General features: G+C 41.7%; 2 protein-coding genes across 2 annotated transcripts in view; both read left to right on the top strand.

Annotated features, from left to right (window-relative positions):
• The first annotated feature begins 66 nt into the window (after positions 1-66).
• tmem203 (transmembrane protein 203) lies at positions 67-4,773 on the top strand. Its single transcript, XM_003440088.5, has 2 exons — positions 67-223; positions 1,999-4,773. Exon 2 carries the CDS (start codon positions 2,173-2,175, stop codon positions 2,587-2,589), a length of 417 nt encoding a protein of 138 aa, XP_003440136.1. The 5' UTR covers positions 67-223; positions 1,999-2,172; the 3' UTR covers positions 2,590-4,773.
• Positions 4,774-6,517: 1,744 nt separating this feature from the next.
• tprn (taperin) overlaps positions 6,518-17,333 on the top strand; it is a 33,892-nt gene continuing 23,076 nt past the window's right edge. Inside the window, exon 1 of the mRNA XM_005470439.4 lies at positions 6,518-8,822. Coding sequence (XP_005470496.1) covers positions 6,735-8,822 — 2,088 coding nt within the window. The 5' untranslated portion in view covers positions 6,518-6,734. The remainder of the gene's footprint in view (positions 8,823-17,333) is intronic.

Raw genomic sequence — 17,333 nt, 5'->3', positions numbered from 1 at the left:
GGACATTTTCCAACAATATATAAATAAACGCAAAAAATTAGCCAAAATTAGCCTTTAAGGGCCACCGTACCAGCCTGAGGGGCTGGGGATAGTGTTCTCGCGACATCTCACAACAGCAAGAAAATAGCAGAAGGGACAATGCTAACAGCTTGTTAGCCTCATTGGTTTCTAAAATTTCAGACATCTAGAGTGATGAAGAAGAAGACTCGCATCTGTTTCTAAGGTAAATAAAAGTGTTATACCATAACACATCTTGTGTGTGTAAACAAGCGCACTGTTAGTAATTAGAAGCTCAGTATCATTTCTAGCTGACTGGCTGTTAGCTTAAATTGAAGCTATCTACGTGATTGCCGCTGGATTCTCTGTATTAAATGTTATTTTTGCAGTTATTCTCGCATCAGAAGTGTTTACCTCACTCAGAGCGGTAGGGCTGATATTAATAAGAATAGTTATGGAGCTGTCAAGGTCTGGAAATCAGGAGGGAGTGGACGTCAGTGGCGTTTGATCAACAGCCGTATATCTATAAAAGATGGGGGGTTTTGAGGGCCCTAAGCATTAAAAAAAAGACTGCGAGTAAACAAAGTGTAATAATTAAAAAAAAAAACATGTACACTTTTTAAAAATATATTTAAAACACACTGTAAAATAAATAAATGACAATAAAACGATGCATACGCAAAAAATTTGTTAAAAAAAGAAAATCATATGTTATTAACACTACTATTGCTGAATAATCATAATTACACATTTTTTTAAAAATATAAGTGTGTGTGCGGGGAGGATAAATAAGTAAAAGTTGCAAAATAATAAAAATGTGCTTGTTCAACTGTGCTGGGTGATCCTATTATCAGTTTTGATGAGTGAAGCACAGTATGTTTTGAAATACACGAGAGGGTTTATTTCTGAGAAATTAATTCAGGGATATATTGAAATAAAGTTACATGGAAATACAAAGTATGTATACAGAGAGAGAAGTATTTAGGAAGAGTCAGTATTTGGTGTGACCACCTTTATTCTTCAGCACGCTCTGAACTCTCTTAAGCATGTTTCTTTAAGTGCAACTACAGCACTGTGCAAAAATCTTGAGCCACCCCTCATTTCTTTACATTTTAAAATGCACCAGTTAATTGAAAAAAATGTGCAAACACAAATGGAAATACGGTGTGTGTATATAAGGCAGCGAGCAATATATGCATCAAATGAAGGGCCAAATGTGTCAGGTCTTTAATAGATATTTTTTTTTGCCTCTTAAGGGAATGACTTACAGATACTGTTCATCTGCTGTAGATCTCTTTTTAGGCCTGCGACTGCTTCACTTGTCCAGATTTCCTTTGATTTTTTTTTTTTTTTATTATTCATTTATTTTTTTTAAAAGGACACCCTGCACAACATGCCAAGATTTGCCAGGTTTTTGGATAATTTGGGAATCACCTGGTGGGTGCCAAAATACAATTTTGAACTTGTCAAATTTTGTGTTGTTGTTTTGTTTTGTTTTTGGGTTGTTGTTGTTTTTGGTTTTTTTTTGAAAGAGGAAAGTTAAAATTGTTTCTTTTTTTTAAGTAATCTGTTATGTGTAGGCTCATTGGTTCATCCTTAGTTAGGATTAGGGGAGGTTAGGGTCAGTGTATGAGTGGCTTATCATAAAAACAAAAAACATTCCTCTGAAAATGGTCGGGTACAAGGTTTGAAAATGGAAAAAGCAACCAATATCAAAATGAGAACGTTGAAAGACCTGGAGTGGTGTTGCTCATGACCACTAGAAGAAAATGACATCCTTAAAACAAAATATAAAGAAATGAGGGGTGGCTCCAGACTTTTGCACAGTACTATATATCTGTAACAAATTAAAAACTGTGCCAACACTCTGGCTAAGAGTTGAGATTGCGTAGTTTAGTCTGTAAAATGTAAACAAATGTTTAAAAATAAGGCAGTAAACTAATTTAATGACAAAGCTAGGATCATCAGTAGCTTTTTCACTTCTCCTATTGTCGTTCCCAGGGTGGATCTGAAGATGTAGCCTACATTGTGCCACCTCTCCACCACCTAACCACTCCTGCCCTGGGATAATCAGCCCTCTGCCACCCTCACCCTGGAGTACTTTGACCTGCATCCAGGGCTGCCCTGTGTGTGACTTGGCCGTCCTCAGTCACTCCGTCCCCAACGTCCTTCGCCATGCTGTTCTCCCTTAGGGAGCTGGTCCAGTGGCTGGGCTTCGCTACCTTTGAACTCTTCCTCCACCTGCTGGCTCTGATGGTCTTCAGCATGTTGGTCGCACTGCGAGTCGACGAGTTCACCCGCGAGCTAAGCTGGTGGCTGGTGTTCGTCCCACTGTTTGCTGCAGATGGCCTCAGCACATACTTCACTGCCATCGTGTCCATCCGGCTTTACCAGGATAACGAGAAGCGCCTGGCGGTGCTGCGGCTCCTCTGGGTACTAACGGTGCTCAGCCTGAAGCTGGTGTGTGAAGTTCTGCTGTGCCAGAAGCTGGACCAGCAGGAGCAAGCCAAAGACCTGTGGTTCGGCCTCATCGTCTCGCCGCTTTTCATCCTCCTGCAGCTGCTCATGATACGAGCGTGCCGTGTCAACTGAGGAGGAGCTGAAGTGTTTCATCTAACTGACAACATAGAAGCAGAAAGCCGCTTTGGGTACATCCACACTAATAGGTTTACATTTTAAAATGTCCGCACTACTCCAGCATTTAAAGACCCCTAAAATATGCGAGACTGCCCTCGTATATTTTATCCATTCCTGCGTACAAAACATTAAATACAACTAACATGTGTTGAATAGCCTATTAAAATAGATACATTATAATGAGACAAAAAAAGAAGAAATCCGCAAAAGCAGCACAGTTAATAAAAAAGTGAAATAAAATCTAAAAGCCCAGCAAATAAAATGTAATACAATTAGCATAGAAATGAGAGGGGAAAGAAATACAGGAAAGAAATACGGAGTACACGGGATAAAGACTTCAGGATGATATTGTTGGGGCAAAGTCCTCTGCTGCCTGTATGTCAAGATTTTGTGTTGTAGTCTGGACGGGCAGAAACCGAAACTTCTGAAAGTGCTAATGCAGACACTAACATTTCTCATAGGGCCACAAAAAGGAAGTGAAAACTCTGTAGCTCGACTTGGAAACCATTTATGATTACATTCTTTATGTCTGTGAAAGGTATGTCTTCATTGTTAGCCGTTGCCAAGGGTTCTTCGAATGTTTTACTTTATCAGAAATCCCACAAGTTACTTTCAACATCAGTTCTACCCACAGGAAAAAAAAAAAAACATAAAAGGTGAATGTAGCTTCTGGGTCTTATAAAAAAGTGAAGTTAGTGCTAAAGTGCCTTAAATCTGCCACCAGAGGGCAATTCCTTTTGGTTTCAAAATGACTTCTAATACTACAAAAGCCTGTGGGAACACATCGTTTGACTCCCTTGCTCTGTGACGCATGCATTTATTTGTTAAATTGGTAGTTACAGGTCTTATTAAATAAAACATAAAGGTAATTTTCTCATTTTTGGTCATTATTGGGTCAGAAATGTGTTAACTGGTGAGCTTGTGGCATTCCTCAGTTTCTTAGTCAGATCCAAACTTTTTAAAACGCAAGTATTGTGACACACCTCAAAGCTTAATAACAGAACTTCACTAACCAACAGGTGAAGTCACAGTGGCTACATCTATCTTTTATAGACAGTTTATGCTTCCACTTTATTGTGAGTCCAAGTAAACAAGCCTGTCTTTACGCTCTGTCACTGCTGTTCTTCCCCCATAGTATTTTGCATAAGATTTGTTTCATCTTTACACTGGCTCAAGCACACACATTAGTTCTTACTCTTCACCATTAAGAAAAATCCGAATTTCCATTAAAAATAAATAAGTAAATAATCATAAAAATCTTATCTCATTATTCCCCTGTTGTTGTCCAGACTGCACAAGTGAAACATGTTGGTCTGGACCCATTGGACATTTTCTGGTTTAAAATACAAATATGTTAGTGTGGGTGTAGCCTTCATCTGCCATTAGATATTTTAAAGCATAACTTTTTTTCATTTTCATTTTTGTTTTCTTTGGTTCATTGGCACCTTTTCCCCCCAAAAATGAGCGTTTCACATTTCAGGAAACACAGTTATTTTCTAATTGGTTTAAAATGCATAATAAACCTTAATTTCCTCGCCTGCTTGAGTTATTATAAAAAAAAAAAATTCTAAAGAAGAAGCACACTCGCAGGATATATTTTGGTGTGCAGATTTTGTGATACATTTGAAAGAGCTTGTATTTGGACCATAGTGGCACATCTGCACTGAGCAGTCAGTGGTAGAAAATTTACTCCAGGTGTATTGCTTTAATGCACATGTGCACTCAATGTTAAAGCAGCAAAGCCCCAGGCAACCTTTTTGAGCAGCTTTCATGACGTTGCTGCAGCTTTATTGATTACTGTTTCCCTCCTTGGACTAAGAAACTGCTTGCCAGCAAAAATGTGTTTAGGATTTTAATCTCACTTTGTCGTGTGTGTTCATCAAACTCCATCACAGAGAAGTGGTTTGGACTTGATAAGAAGCTGGATGTGAAAACTGTCGGGGCTCAGAGGGGATTGTTTCACACATCATCCCTAAAAAAACAAACAAACTGCTGTTTACTTTGACAACATGTAATGTATTCAATCTATTTTGGGTCCTTTGCTGTCTGTGTACTGCATGTATTTAAGGCCTCACTTTAGGGTAAATCCTGATGTGAAATTCTGTGTATATGTTGATTTTTTTTTTTTTTTTTTTTTTTTTTTTTTTTTAAATAAATAAATTAAAATGTTATTTATGTTATTTTTTTTTCTGTGCCACCTTTTTATTGTCATCTGTATATACATGTAAATAAAATAACATTTAGTGGTTGTCCATTAAATGTTTTGAGTCTGTGTTCTCTCTGACCACAATGGGGCGCTAGTTTGTGGGGTAAAGGTCTAAACGTTTATCTCACAGCATAATTGAGTCAAATGCAGCCATTTTTTCTGCATATAGAAGTCAAAAAAGTATGACTTTTTTTTTTTTTCTTAAGCAGTTTTAATAATTGGGATTTCATCTACCTAACCATGGCACTGTTAACACTGACCTACATCCTAGGATATGTTTGTACATCCATCCATTTTCTTCCCATTCAGGGCCACGGGGTACCTATCCCACCTGTGACAGGGTGGCAGGGTACAGGGTCACTAATCAAGCTAACTCTCCATCAGATGCTTTTGGACTTCAGGAGGAAGTTAGAGCACGGAAAACCTGCTCAAGCACAGGGAGAACCCAGCCTGGAACCCATCCTTAAAGCAAACATCACATCTTTAGTGTATTGTAATGCGTATTCTAATGTTTAAAATTATTTCTATTAGATTTGATGATAACAATATGGGAGGCTTCTCTACAGGTGAACAAAAGCATAATATCCGGCTGCTTACCAGTTCGGTGTGGTGTTCCTGATTAAAGCTGGAACTGTTTCCAGAATGGCCTCTGCAAATGATAGAAAATCTGTTTCTGAAGCTGATCTGCAGAACAATGTGGAAAAATTCCTGGTTTGCAGATTTTCTATGTTTAAAATGTATATACATTTAAAATAATTAAAGAAACGGATTTATGGCTGCATACGCTTGATATACTTTACAAAAGACACTTTTTATGCCTTTTTGCTGCAAGCCCTGGTTGTTGTGTTTTCTTAGAGGTGCAAAACTGACCATTTTAAAATAAAGATAAATAAAATACCAAATATTAGGAAGGCTTTATGTCGTTCTTTTGTTTAGTTTTTTTCTCTGCATCTTTCGGTCCTGCTTCTAAGGGGCAATAAGGCACACTCTTAACCCTCTTCAGCTCTGCTCTTCTTAATTATTGCCCCGCGATGAATGTTTTATGAGCTACAGTAATCTCTTGTAGTACCCAAGAATAGCCCTCTTAGTGCTGATTCATGTGCAGCAGACTCTTTCCCAGCTCATCTGATCGCTGCACGCGGATTATCGACAGGTGGTATCACCGGCAAATACTGAATGAACCGAGGTTAAGTCTTTTTAACATTCCGACATCAGAACCAAAACCATTTAGAATAACCTGATTCCTATCCAGTGAGACTGGGGATGAAAGCTGTGGAAACACCACAAAAAAGAAGAATTTTGAACACTACTGGGACATAATAGGTGGTAAAGTTTAAGAAATGTTCCCTATTTAGTAAATACAATAAAGGTAAATTAGGGCTTTAATTCAATTTTAACAACAATAATAATGTGTAGTGGTACTGTGTTATGTGAACGACATTTTTGTTGTGATTAACTACAAATTAATGAGCGTTTTTGTAATTAAACATGCAACACAATCTATATTTAATCACATAATGTAAAAATATCTTGAACTTGAACGCAGCACTTTTGATTGGCAGGTCTAATTTGCTCTGTCAACAATAGAAACGGGAGGGAGGGGCGTGTCCAGAGCGCACAGCGACCAATCACAGACGCTCGGGCTGCCGCGGAGGGGGCGGAGCCGCGTTCAGGGTCCTTTGGGGAGAAAGGGAGCCAGACAGTGTGACAGCAGAGGGAGAGGAGAGAGAGGAAGAAAAAAGGGATGTGTGTGAGTGTGCGGTGATCGGTGCTGCAGGTACAGTCACAGCCGGAGATACAGCTTCAAGAGCCGCACCGGACCGCGGCAAGACCGCCTCGGAGCCTGCCTGCCCCTCTCTCTCCTCCTCATTTCTTCCAGTAACAACCCTCCGCGATGTCCGGCGGAGGAGAGGTTCGCGTCCTCCGCCAAGAGGGCGGCCAAGAGAGCCCGAGGATGCCGGCCTGGAAGCGAGAAATCCTGGAGAGGAGAAAGGCGAAAGGCGGCGGCAGCGGGGCTGGGGGAACCGGTGCTCCGGAGGCTAGCCCCGGGGGAGCGGGCCCGCAGCGGGTAAACGGCGAACTAACGGGGAATGTGAACGGTGGAGGTGGTGGCGCGACCGGGCGGAACTACACCATCACCCCGGCCACCCAGCACTTCTCCCACAACAAAGAGCCACAAGCGACGGCCGCGGCGACACCGAGGGAGGAGGGCAGACACGAGAGCCTGGTGCTGCAGGAGAGCCTGGGGCCGCTGGAGGAGAACCCGTTCATCAAGCTGGAGAAGGAGCGGAGGAGGCGGCAGGAGCAAGAAAACGCCACCCGCCCGGTCCAGCACATCCTGGAGCTGTACGGCAGTGTCCCCGGCATACGGACTATCCGAGCGGAGAACATCATTATCATCGAGTCAGACCCGGATTACTTTCCGGAAGGTGGAGGCGTGAAAAGCGAGTGCCAATGGCAGCAGAACGGTGTGAGTAGTTACAGCTCTCTAAACGACCTTCTGGACCGCAGAGGGAGTGCTGTTACCGAGATAAGAGCCAAGGAAGTCGTCATTTATGATACCACGTTAAGCAAGAGCGAGGAGAACCTGAGCACCCTGGGCCGTCCTGATCAGGAGGTCCCCTATAATACAGGTGAGGGTCAAGGTAGGGTCAGCCGGATCCTGCAGAAGTTTGACAGCAACTATGGGAAGCTGCAGAAGAAGTCCCACAGCACAGAGAACCTCCTGGACCTGGATTGTAGTGCCAGCAGTAGGCCAAGACTCTGGCCCAAGACGCAGCCAGATCTGGTGCCAAAGCCCAGGCCGGGTCCACGGGTCAGCAGCCCGGGCAGTAGCCAGCCATCTTCACCTGTCTTCCAGGGTCCCTGGTCTTCCAAACCAAAGCCACAGCCTGCCGTCTCTGGGCTGGGCAGCCCCCAGCGTTCACAGCCCGTGTCTTCCTTCCGTCAGCGCTTTGAGGAGAGTGGAGTCCACCACAGTGCAGCCGTCATCCCCAGAGATGAGCCGGACAGGGGGACAAACAAGCCCACCAGGGAGAGAGACTGGGAGGCCGCTGAGGTGCCCCCCAAACCTAAGGTGCCATGCTCTCCGGAGACCCGCCGTGCCCGTGCCGAGGCCCCCTTGAGCCCTGTCTCATCCAAGGTGACCTGCTCCTCACACGAGTTTGAAATCCGTCCCGCTCCAAAGCCAGACCTCGCCCAGATTCCTGATGGCGACACCCAAGCACGGGCCCTCGCAAACCTGCGCCTCCAGTCCCGAAACTCCTTCATGGTGATCCCCAAGCGCCATTTGGCTGACTCATCTTCAACAAGTAGCCCCATGGTGACACCTGGCCCCATCAAGTCTTCCCCCTCACACAGAGCAGCAGAGGTGCCCACACCTGGAGTGCCAACCTCCCCCATCCTGTTAAAGAAGAAGGAGGAGGAGAAGGAGGTGGAGAGGGTACCAAGGCCATCCAAACCTGAACCATCTCCTCCCACTGTTGCCACAAGTCCTGCTCCTTCTCTCTCTGAACCTTTATCTCCATCCCCTGCTCCCACTTCTCCACCTGTCCTCTCTTCACCCCCCTCTTCTCCAGCTATCCCATCTTCACCTCCCTTCTCTCCCACCCAGTTAGTGTCTCCTCCAGTGCGACCTCCCGTGGATCAGCTGCCAGTAACAAACATTGACGACATCGAGGTGGAGCCCCCACCCCAGCGTGTCCCTGTTCCAAGCCCCTTGGTGCAGAGGAGGAAGGGGAACACCTTCACTGTGGTGCCTAAACGTCGGGTGGAGCCTGACACCCAGCTGAGCCCACCTGAGCCCCAGCAGGAAGCCCCGAGTGAAGCCCCTCCGGGGTCAACCCCTCCCCAGGCCCCCTACGCCCAGCTGGGTTCCCTGTTGAAGAAGCGCTACCCTGCTGTGGAGGAGATTGAAGTCATCGGCGGGTACCTCTCCCTCGCGAAGTCCTGCCTCTCCAAGACGGGCTCCACGGGCAAAAAGGTGAGATGAAACAATATATTTAATTATTTTGGTGATTTATAGCACTCTAACACTACACGCTGCATTACAACAGGCCTGGGTACATGCATGCAAAAAGCAAGCAAATATGGGCTATTTATGAGCACATTGCCTTACACATGAATGCTTTACTTCATTACAATGATGCCGTGCATGACACTGTGCAAACAACTGAGACAGTAACCTCTCTGCGAGACCATCAAATCATGGCCTCTGTTGCTGACACATGCAGGACAGATGTTTAATCAGCTGCAACCTGGAAAAAGTGTATTTGAGCATACAGTCAAGTGCACAAATATTTGCATGGTGATTGAAATTATGCAGCATTGTGGTGGATTTTTGGTTTATTTTGCTTTTTTAGCCTCCGTCACTTGCATCCACATCTCTGACCTCACATTTAGAGGTCCAGTGAAAAGCTACTGAATACAAGCTCAGCACATCTCCAGATCTTTTATGTGCCTAATTTCTCTTGAAGTTAAGACGGAGCAGGCCTCATCTGGCCATTAAGGTGTCTGTCCAAATTAAATGGGGGACTCTGCAAAAACATGGCTGTAATTCCGAAATGGTTAATGCAATGCATTTGTGTTAAACTCCTTGAATCAAAACTGAAAGCGTGCACTTGATTTTAAAGTCTACTGTGATGGTGTACAGAGGGAATACTGTCTGTATGAGTGGTGCATCTTCTTTTGGAATAACATTGCAGACTTGCAGTCAGTAGCCTCGAGGTTCATTAACACAATGCTGATTTTTATCTATGTTTGGGGTCTTATTTAGTTTTCCTTCTAGGACGTCGGGTTGTATTTTGCCTGTGTGTGCTTGTTTGCTGAAAATCTCTGGGGTTTGGACTCTTCATAGATCAATCAAACACACAGGAAGTACTAATATTATTGTTGCCTTGCAATCTCATGCCTAGCAGCCTTCCCAGGAGACTTGCACAAGTTTCATGTGATCTAAATTTAGCAGCTGAGCGTCACAAATGCAGCAGCCGCTGTGTGTGGGGTTTATTTTTTCTTCTTTCTTTTTTTCTGTGTGGGTTTTTTTTTTTGCATCCTTACCAAACTGTGGTCACCTGAACTTTATTTTGGAGGATCGTTTTCACCTAATGCTGACCGTTTTTGTCATGTTGGGCTCCTTTAAATGGCCCATCACTTGACCCGCTGCCGGCTTAAGTGGATTAAAAGCGTGTGTTTACGCAGTCACTTGGAACAACACGCTGTGGACTTCTGTCCAACAACAGCATGTTAGTGCGGTATTAGGTTAAATGGCCCTCCAAGCTTATTGGCTGAACAGCTGTTCTCAGTTTTTTGTCCACTGTAGGTACAAATATATTGCTTCTTTTGTAAAAAGAGCTGAGATATTCCTAATCCTGGTCATGTATCATAATTAAATCATAGCACATAGCATGTTGGAGGCATGTTCATATCACATTAATGTATCTGGTGAACGTCCTGCCTTGTTTTTAACGGTTTTAGGGGTTTAATTAAATTTGTGGCAATGTTTCTATTTAATTTTGCAAGGTGCTGCAGGCTGCATCCAGAGTCTGTGTAATGTTAAGCGTGTTGGCGTTTATGTTGCTCGGGTATCTGCAATAAAGGGAGAAGGGAAGAGAGCCTGTGGCTTGAATTTGAATATTTTATTGACGTCTTGGTGGTTCAGATGCTGAGGAGGGGGTGTGGTATAGAACCTCAGCAGGCTGTTACTTTTCACTGTTCTGCTTGGGAAAAAAAAGAAAAAAACATTGTTTCTGTTTCAGCCCCTGAATATTTTTAGCCGTTTGGCATGTCTTCGATGTAGGCCAGTGTTACAGCATCTCAGACGTCAGCCTCCAGGTGTGCTTCCTCGACCCGGTGAACTGTAATCTCTGCGAGTAAATCCAGCTACCTTTTACAAGCAGGCCAAGAAACTTGAAGCTCACAACTCTACCATGTGTTTTTTAGCATAATCGCTGCATGCTTGGTTAATTATGTTCATAGCCATCATAAGTATTAGCAGTCATGTAAAAGAGAATATTGGCTCCCTGTTAAATCCAGAGTTCAGGAGTCTGGTCCTAAAGACCTCAAACTATCATATTATCCTAACAAAGCACTTCATTCCCTTCATGCTGAATGTGAGGCAGAGCTTTCAGTTGTCAGACCCTTCTCCTGTGGGACTAGCTCGCAATTTGGGATCAGGAGACAGGAGGAGGACCCCATCTGCTTATATGTCATTACTTTTATGACATTACTTGATGTTGTTTCTCTTATCTCTCCTCACCCCTCAGCCTGGTTCTTTTCCTGTTAAAAAGTAGTTCTATCTCCCCACCATCACCACATGCTCATAGGGGATCATGTGATCATCGCAAGGGTGGTCTTTCCACGATTGCAGGCCCTTTACCTTACAATATAAAGAGCCTTGAGAAATCGAAACAAACACCATTGTATTTACTTAGAATGCGATTTATTACGATAAGTTATCCCTCATTTGTCCATGTTAGGAACAGAAGCTCGGTGCACCTGCTGTTGTTTTGGAGGGGCAGCCAATCAGAAGAGAAAAGTGCAGCTTATCCTGAACTATGGGGCTGTTTAAAGCTGTGAGTCACGCAAAGCAACTCGAGTAGAGAATAAAAAACATGGAGGTGGAAATGAGCAAAATGAGTACCTGTTAAGTTACTGTACCGAAATAAATAAATAAACTGACGGCAGTATTGTCAGTTATTTTTGCCATGTTGAGTCAAAGTGAAACAGAAGTTTGTAGCTGCAGTGTTGTTTTAAACATGAATTTAAAGCTCCTCAGCAGGAATTTTTCCACATGTTCCTGTAACTTGTATTTTTAGTTTCAGTGGAAACTCCGGGTGACTGCTGACTAGAATAAAATTATCTGGGTTTTGCTCTGATTTCATTTCATAAAACAGATAAGGAAGCTGCAGACATGTCCGTGCAGCCTGGTTGTGACGTGTGTGTGTCTCTGTGTCTGTGTTTTTTATTGTGTGCACATGTAGACCATGGCAGCAACACATGATCACATCCTGTCCTTTTGTGTCCAACAAAAACACTTTATTCTTTTGTTTTTCTGCCCGCTCCTCTTGGTCATCATCAAGGCCCGGATTTTTTGGGGTTTTTTTTTTTTTGTTTGTCCTCTTCTTCTTCTTCTTCTTCTTCTTTTATTTTCTGGGCAGGGCTGCACAAGCAATTACAAAAGCATCAAGGCTCGGCCTAGCCTGTATAATTTGTGTGGAATTTTTGTTCAGGGCTGCTTCTGTGTGAGAGCAGCCTTTCGGAGAACGGCCTCAGCTTTGAATTATGGGCTGGGATTGTTTTTTTTTTGTTTGTTTTTTTTTTAGCTCTCTTTTTCCAACAAACCCAAACCATTTAAATTTTTTTTTTTTTTTTTTTTTTATGAGGAGCTTGGCTGACACTGAATGATCCACATGTACGTCAGGAACAGATCATCAACTCTTCCGCTAGATTTTCCAAGAATCTTTTTACTGGTTTTCTCCCAAGACTTTTTGGAGCACATCCAGCAAAGACTCTCCTGTTAGTCTTCTTCCACTCTGCTTTGTTTCCCCCCACCTCTCTCTAACCAGTAAGGCTTTATTCCTGTGTGGTGGTGGTTAATAAGGCCTGTCCCCTTGCTCCTAGCTTCCTCTGATCTCCTCTCTGTTGGGGAAGGAATTGTGGAAGAGCTAGAGTAAGTAGGTCAAGTGCAGCTTCTTGTAGCACTATCACTTCTGTATTTGCATAAAAGCGACTCAGGGTTTTCGACTCACTTTCCAGCTGCAGTTTGATTGGATTGGCTCTCTTGGCCGATGGTTTTTTTTTTTTTTTTTTTTTTTGGAGAATATTTTTGTTTCCTCGTGGTATACGCTGCAGCTCTTTGTGAAGCATAGATGCAGCTGGCAGCAGGACACAGGAGGAGGTGGAGTGATTTAGGTTTTTTTTTAAGTTGCTGCTCCCTATGACTGTTATTATGGGAAAAACGAGACCAGCCAAAGCGTTTGTCAGCATAACATCCAAAGAGAGAAAGGGAGAGAGAGGCATTTCTGTGTATTCGCCACAGACTGTATGTAAAAGATGGACAGAGCCACTGTGAAGCTTTAAATGGCTGTGCAGAGGTCAAGTCAAGAAATACACATTTGCACTCTAACGCTAATTAGGACAAACAAAATTATCGCGACCATGTCCCATTAACTTGCAGTTTCATTGCCTTTGAAATGATTTCTTCGAAGATGATAACCAAGAACTGCGACTACTTGCAGTCATTTGCCATGCTCAAAGCGACTTTGATGCATCAGGACAGTCATAAATAGCAATAAGATGGAGAAATTCCGTTGACAGTGGGATTAACTTTATGATTTTTTGTCCTGTTTGTGAAAACATGATGATTAACTGTGGTAAATCTGCAAAAATTGCAGTTCTGGAGCCAGGAACTGCAGTTTTTGCGCTTTTGTGTTTGCTTCATATCCTGGGTGTTTCTGCTTGGTATTCACAGAGGAAACGGTAACGCTGCTAATATTTAAACTGTTGCCGCATATTTATATGTAATTATGATCATTCTGTCAATTAAACCTGATTAGGTTTTAGTGAAGACGCTCATGCATTTGTGACCGAACGGGATGATTATTCAGATGAATGAGTGTTATTATCATGGAAAGCAGATTAGTTATGTTTTTTTTAGTCAGTCTGTATTAACCTGTGATTGGACGATTGAATGACTGGAGCGTTGGGCTTGTTTGGCTCAGTGAGTTTATGCTGGTGTAAAAGCTCTCAGCTGAGCTCAGTTTAGGATGACCTCAGTGTGGTTTAAAGCTGTATGAATTTTGGTTTAAATCTTATAGCAGATATGTGTAGTTTCAAAAGGTAAAGTATTATTAGAAACACTAGCTGATCATGAGAACTGGCTGGGAACTGAGCTGCTTTCAGACCACATAGTTCTGCACCCGCTAAGCTTTCAGTGGTTGTTAATGGAGCATCACCTCTTCTTGTGGTCTTTTTTTATTTTATTTTCTCTTTCAGTCTCTTCAGTTTCTCTGTAGATGTCCTCAGCTGTGTGGTGGGTGACAGGTGGCTGAGGGGAATTTCTCATGAAGATTTTTAGAGTTCCCTCTGATGATTAATAAAGCCTGGGCTTCACTCGCAGTTAACTTCTCTGGAATTTGTTCTATCTGTTTATCAGTGTTAATGATTCTTTGTAATTTAGTGGTGCTGCATTCATATATTCATACACCTACACCACTCTTGCTTCCTTATATGTTAGGAAAGCACCTACTGTGTAGTGGGAGGGGGAAAAAAGACCCTAAAATCAGTTCTAAGAGCCTCGATGGTCTGCAGTTTCTTCCGGTGTTACTAAGTTTCTACGTATGTGTAGCATATTCATCATCAAATCTTCCATCTCAGTAGTCATACTGATCATTTGTCCCTGCAGTGACACATAGCAGTACTGGTGCAGCAAAGGAGGAAGTTGGTGCGGAGGGTGCTGAAACGGATCTGACTTATTTTGACTCATTTTTAAATTTAGCATTTAGCTACACTTTAATTTCATTTTCAGTCACTGTTTGGTTAAGTGTAGGAACAAAACCTACTTGGATGGGAAGGAAAAAACGAGTGGTCACATTTTGTGTTTAAACAATGCTAACAGTTACCTCTGTGTAGAAGTCTGGACCGGCTCTCTGTTCAAAGAGTCCGAGTGTCTGATCCTAGGGGTATTACCACAGTAGGTTAACAGAAACGGATTTAAACCTATGATTGGGGGGATTCACCCAGCACTCATTACCTCCGTCTGAAAGCCTACCCTGCAGTCTGCTAGATGTTGCAACCCTGAGTAAGGTGCAGTCAACAGCCACATTCACTAACGTGGGCTCCCTCCTAATGATCTCTGGCACTTGCTGAGATTGACTTTAGTGGCTTGGAAAATCTTGGAAAGCCCCAGGGATCTGTTAATTTTAAAAAGCCAGAATGACCTATAACAACCTTACAAAGGTAAATGTTTATACTCATACCCAGGTTTTACGTTTACATTTGAAAAGAATGCAAAAAAGGGAATGTCCAGTTTTAAGACTCAAAATTCAAAGAAAAGTGAAAATTGTAAAAATGTAGAATAATTCAGTCTAAACTGCCGCTAAATACCTGTTGCTGGTTTTGATGAGGTTTTGGTGGGGGAGAGAGAGAGAACACCGCAGGAGTAGCTAAATTCCCTCCATGCTGGATGAAAACAGGTGTTTTTTGTTTTGGGTTTTTTTAGGACGTAGAACCCCTTACAAAGTTCCCAGAGCTTCCTGTAAGTCCCAAACCAAGGTTGGCGGCAGTGAGCAGATCAAATCTTAAAAAATTGTGAATTTGTAATCCACAAGAATAGCAACATTTACAGCTGCAGAAGCTTTGAATGTGTTTCTACGCTAAACATTTTAAATATAACACATCAGCATGTTTAGATTTTGTTTTAAATAGAAATATGGAAGCAAGTGAATTTCACTTGAGTGAATTTGATGGGGATATGGGGTTATTTTGGGACTTAAAAAAAATGTCAGAACCACTTTTCTTAGCAGTCTGTACAAACAGTATAAACACACACACAGTTAAATATCCAAATACTTCCTGCAAACTAACAGTACAATCCCACACAAATTTAACAGCGATTTACTGTAAAATTGCAGAATCCTCTTTGTAAATTTATAGTAAAGTTCATGAGGAAATTTTAATCTGTCAACAAGACATTCAAAAAATACAAAAATTCAGAAATTGTAGGGTTAACATCATTAGGGTAATTAATACTTTGGAGTTAAGTGTAGATCAGTGTGCAATAATGTGCCTGTCAAAATGCAGATTTCATGAAGTAAAAAAAAATTTTTTTTCTCTTCTTGAACAAATATTTTGTGTGAAGGTTTAAAATGTACAAGTTCTAACGGATCCAATTAGATATCGAGGTTTAGTAGTACAGATGTCATGAAGTAAAAATACAGTTTGTGTACTGTAAGTACTCAGGAAGTGAGCCAGTTTGTTGTCTTGACTGATAACATGCAAAGTTACTGCTTTTTATTACTATGATAAAAGAGATAGAAAGAGACTAAAGTAACATTTGATAAGCATTTTTTTTAAAAAGTGAAGACGAATACTGTCATCTGATTATCTGCTGTATCTGCAATAATGAAGACTGGCACCAACAAAACTGATAAACGTGCTTCCCGTCAGGCCATATAACTTCATTTTCAACCTCTTGGCTTGAATGCAAGAATCAAACTGTGACTAAAAGTCATCACGGTTTATTTTATGAACAGTAAAAGCAAACAAAATCAAAAATATGCCAGCATGTTTTACAAGTCCTTAAGGAACTTCAAAGTCATGCTTCTGCAGCAGGGAGCACATTGCATGAAATTGAAGTATGTTTCCTGCATGTGGGGTTAGAAAAACCACTGCTGTTATATTTTGTGTGTGTGGTTAAATGTCATGGAAGCAGAAAGTTTAAAAATACCCAAAGTTAAATAGTTAAAGGCTCCCTGTAACACAGGAAGGCCAGTGAAAGGGCACACTCCTACATTTACATTGTGCTCCTGGACTACAGGTGTGAAAGTCCATTGTGTTTAATTATTTACCACTCAGCAGACATTTCCCACCTCTCCTCCCTTACACTTCCTGAAGATTTACCACCCAGCCTCCTTGCATTGAAAAAGAAGGCCCAACCTCTGTACTGTATGAGTGCACCTTTTATTTAATCAGGCCAATATTAATTTAGTTGATTATATGCATAAGCACCATACTATACTTCATATAAAGAAGCTGATTCTGGTCGCCACTTTATAAAATTAATTGCTATGACTGGTGTAGTTATAAAGAAAGTGAAATAATGCGTCCTCGTAGCTCCACTTCCTCTAACTTGTGTATATTTAGATTATTAACCTGTACAATATTAATAAATGCTGTTGTAGTAAATCCCAGAATCAGATCATATTGATAAAAATTAATTTAATTTTGTACGTTATTGCCTTTAAGAGTCAGATAGGAGGATTATTTCAGGAGAAGGATGCCAGAAATTTAGTAGCCAGCACCAGTAAAACTGTTCAATTCTTAGTTTGATACCAAAAGACAAAGATGACCTCACATACTTCAACAATGACTCCTTTATTAAAAAGCTGTTTTAAAACACTGATGTGATGGCAGATCATTGAATTAATATGCTAACGACATATTTTGTAGACAAGACACAAACAAAAATGTGAGGATGGTTGCAGACTAGTCTACTAATGTAACAGTTGCATTACATTATCATAAGGATTTTATGTGAGGCTTTGCAAATGAAGCCTTTGGAACGTTGATTTCACAATCAGAGTGTTGGATGTCTCAAACAAAATAACGACATGCATTTCAGGATTCTTTGAACAGATCTGGAACAATTTCCTCTCTTGGTCCAAAAAACACAACATTGTTTGCATAGTACCTTTTTTCCAAATGACTTATCTTTAATTCGACTTTAAGCCAATTCTGCCTTTATTCTCTTTAATCAGTTGCCATCTTCCATTTGTAG

This window comes from Oreochromis niloticus, linkage group LG7, assembly GCF_001858045.2.
Source record: "Oreochromis niloticus isolate F11D_XX linkage group LG7, O_niloticus_UMD_NMBU, whole genome shotgun sequence".
Lineage (NCBI taxonomy): Eukaryota > Metazoa > Chordata > Actinopteri > Cichliformes > Cichlidae > Oreochromis > Oreochromis niloticus.
Note: the sequence above shows the minus strand (reverse complement) of the source record. Positions and strands in the feature narration are given on the sequence as shown.

Excerpts from the sequence above, each read along its gene's own strand:
- tmem203 (XM_003440088.5), top strand. The coding sequence starts at position 2,173 with ATGCTGTTCTCCCTTAGGGAGCTGGTCCAGTGGCTGGGCTTCGCTACC.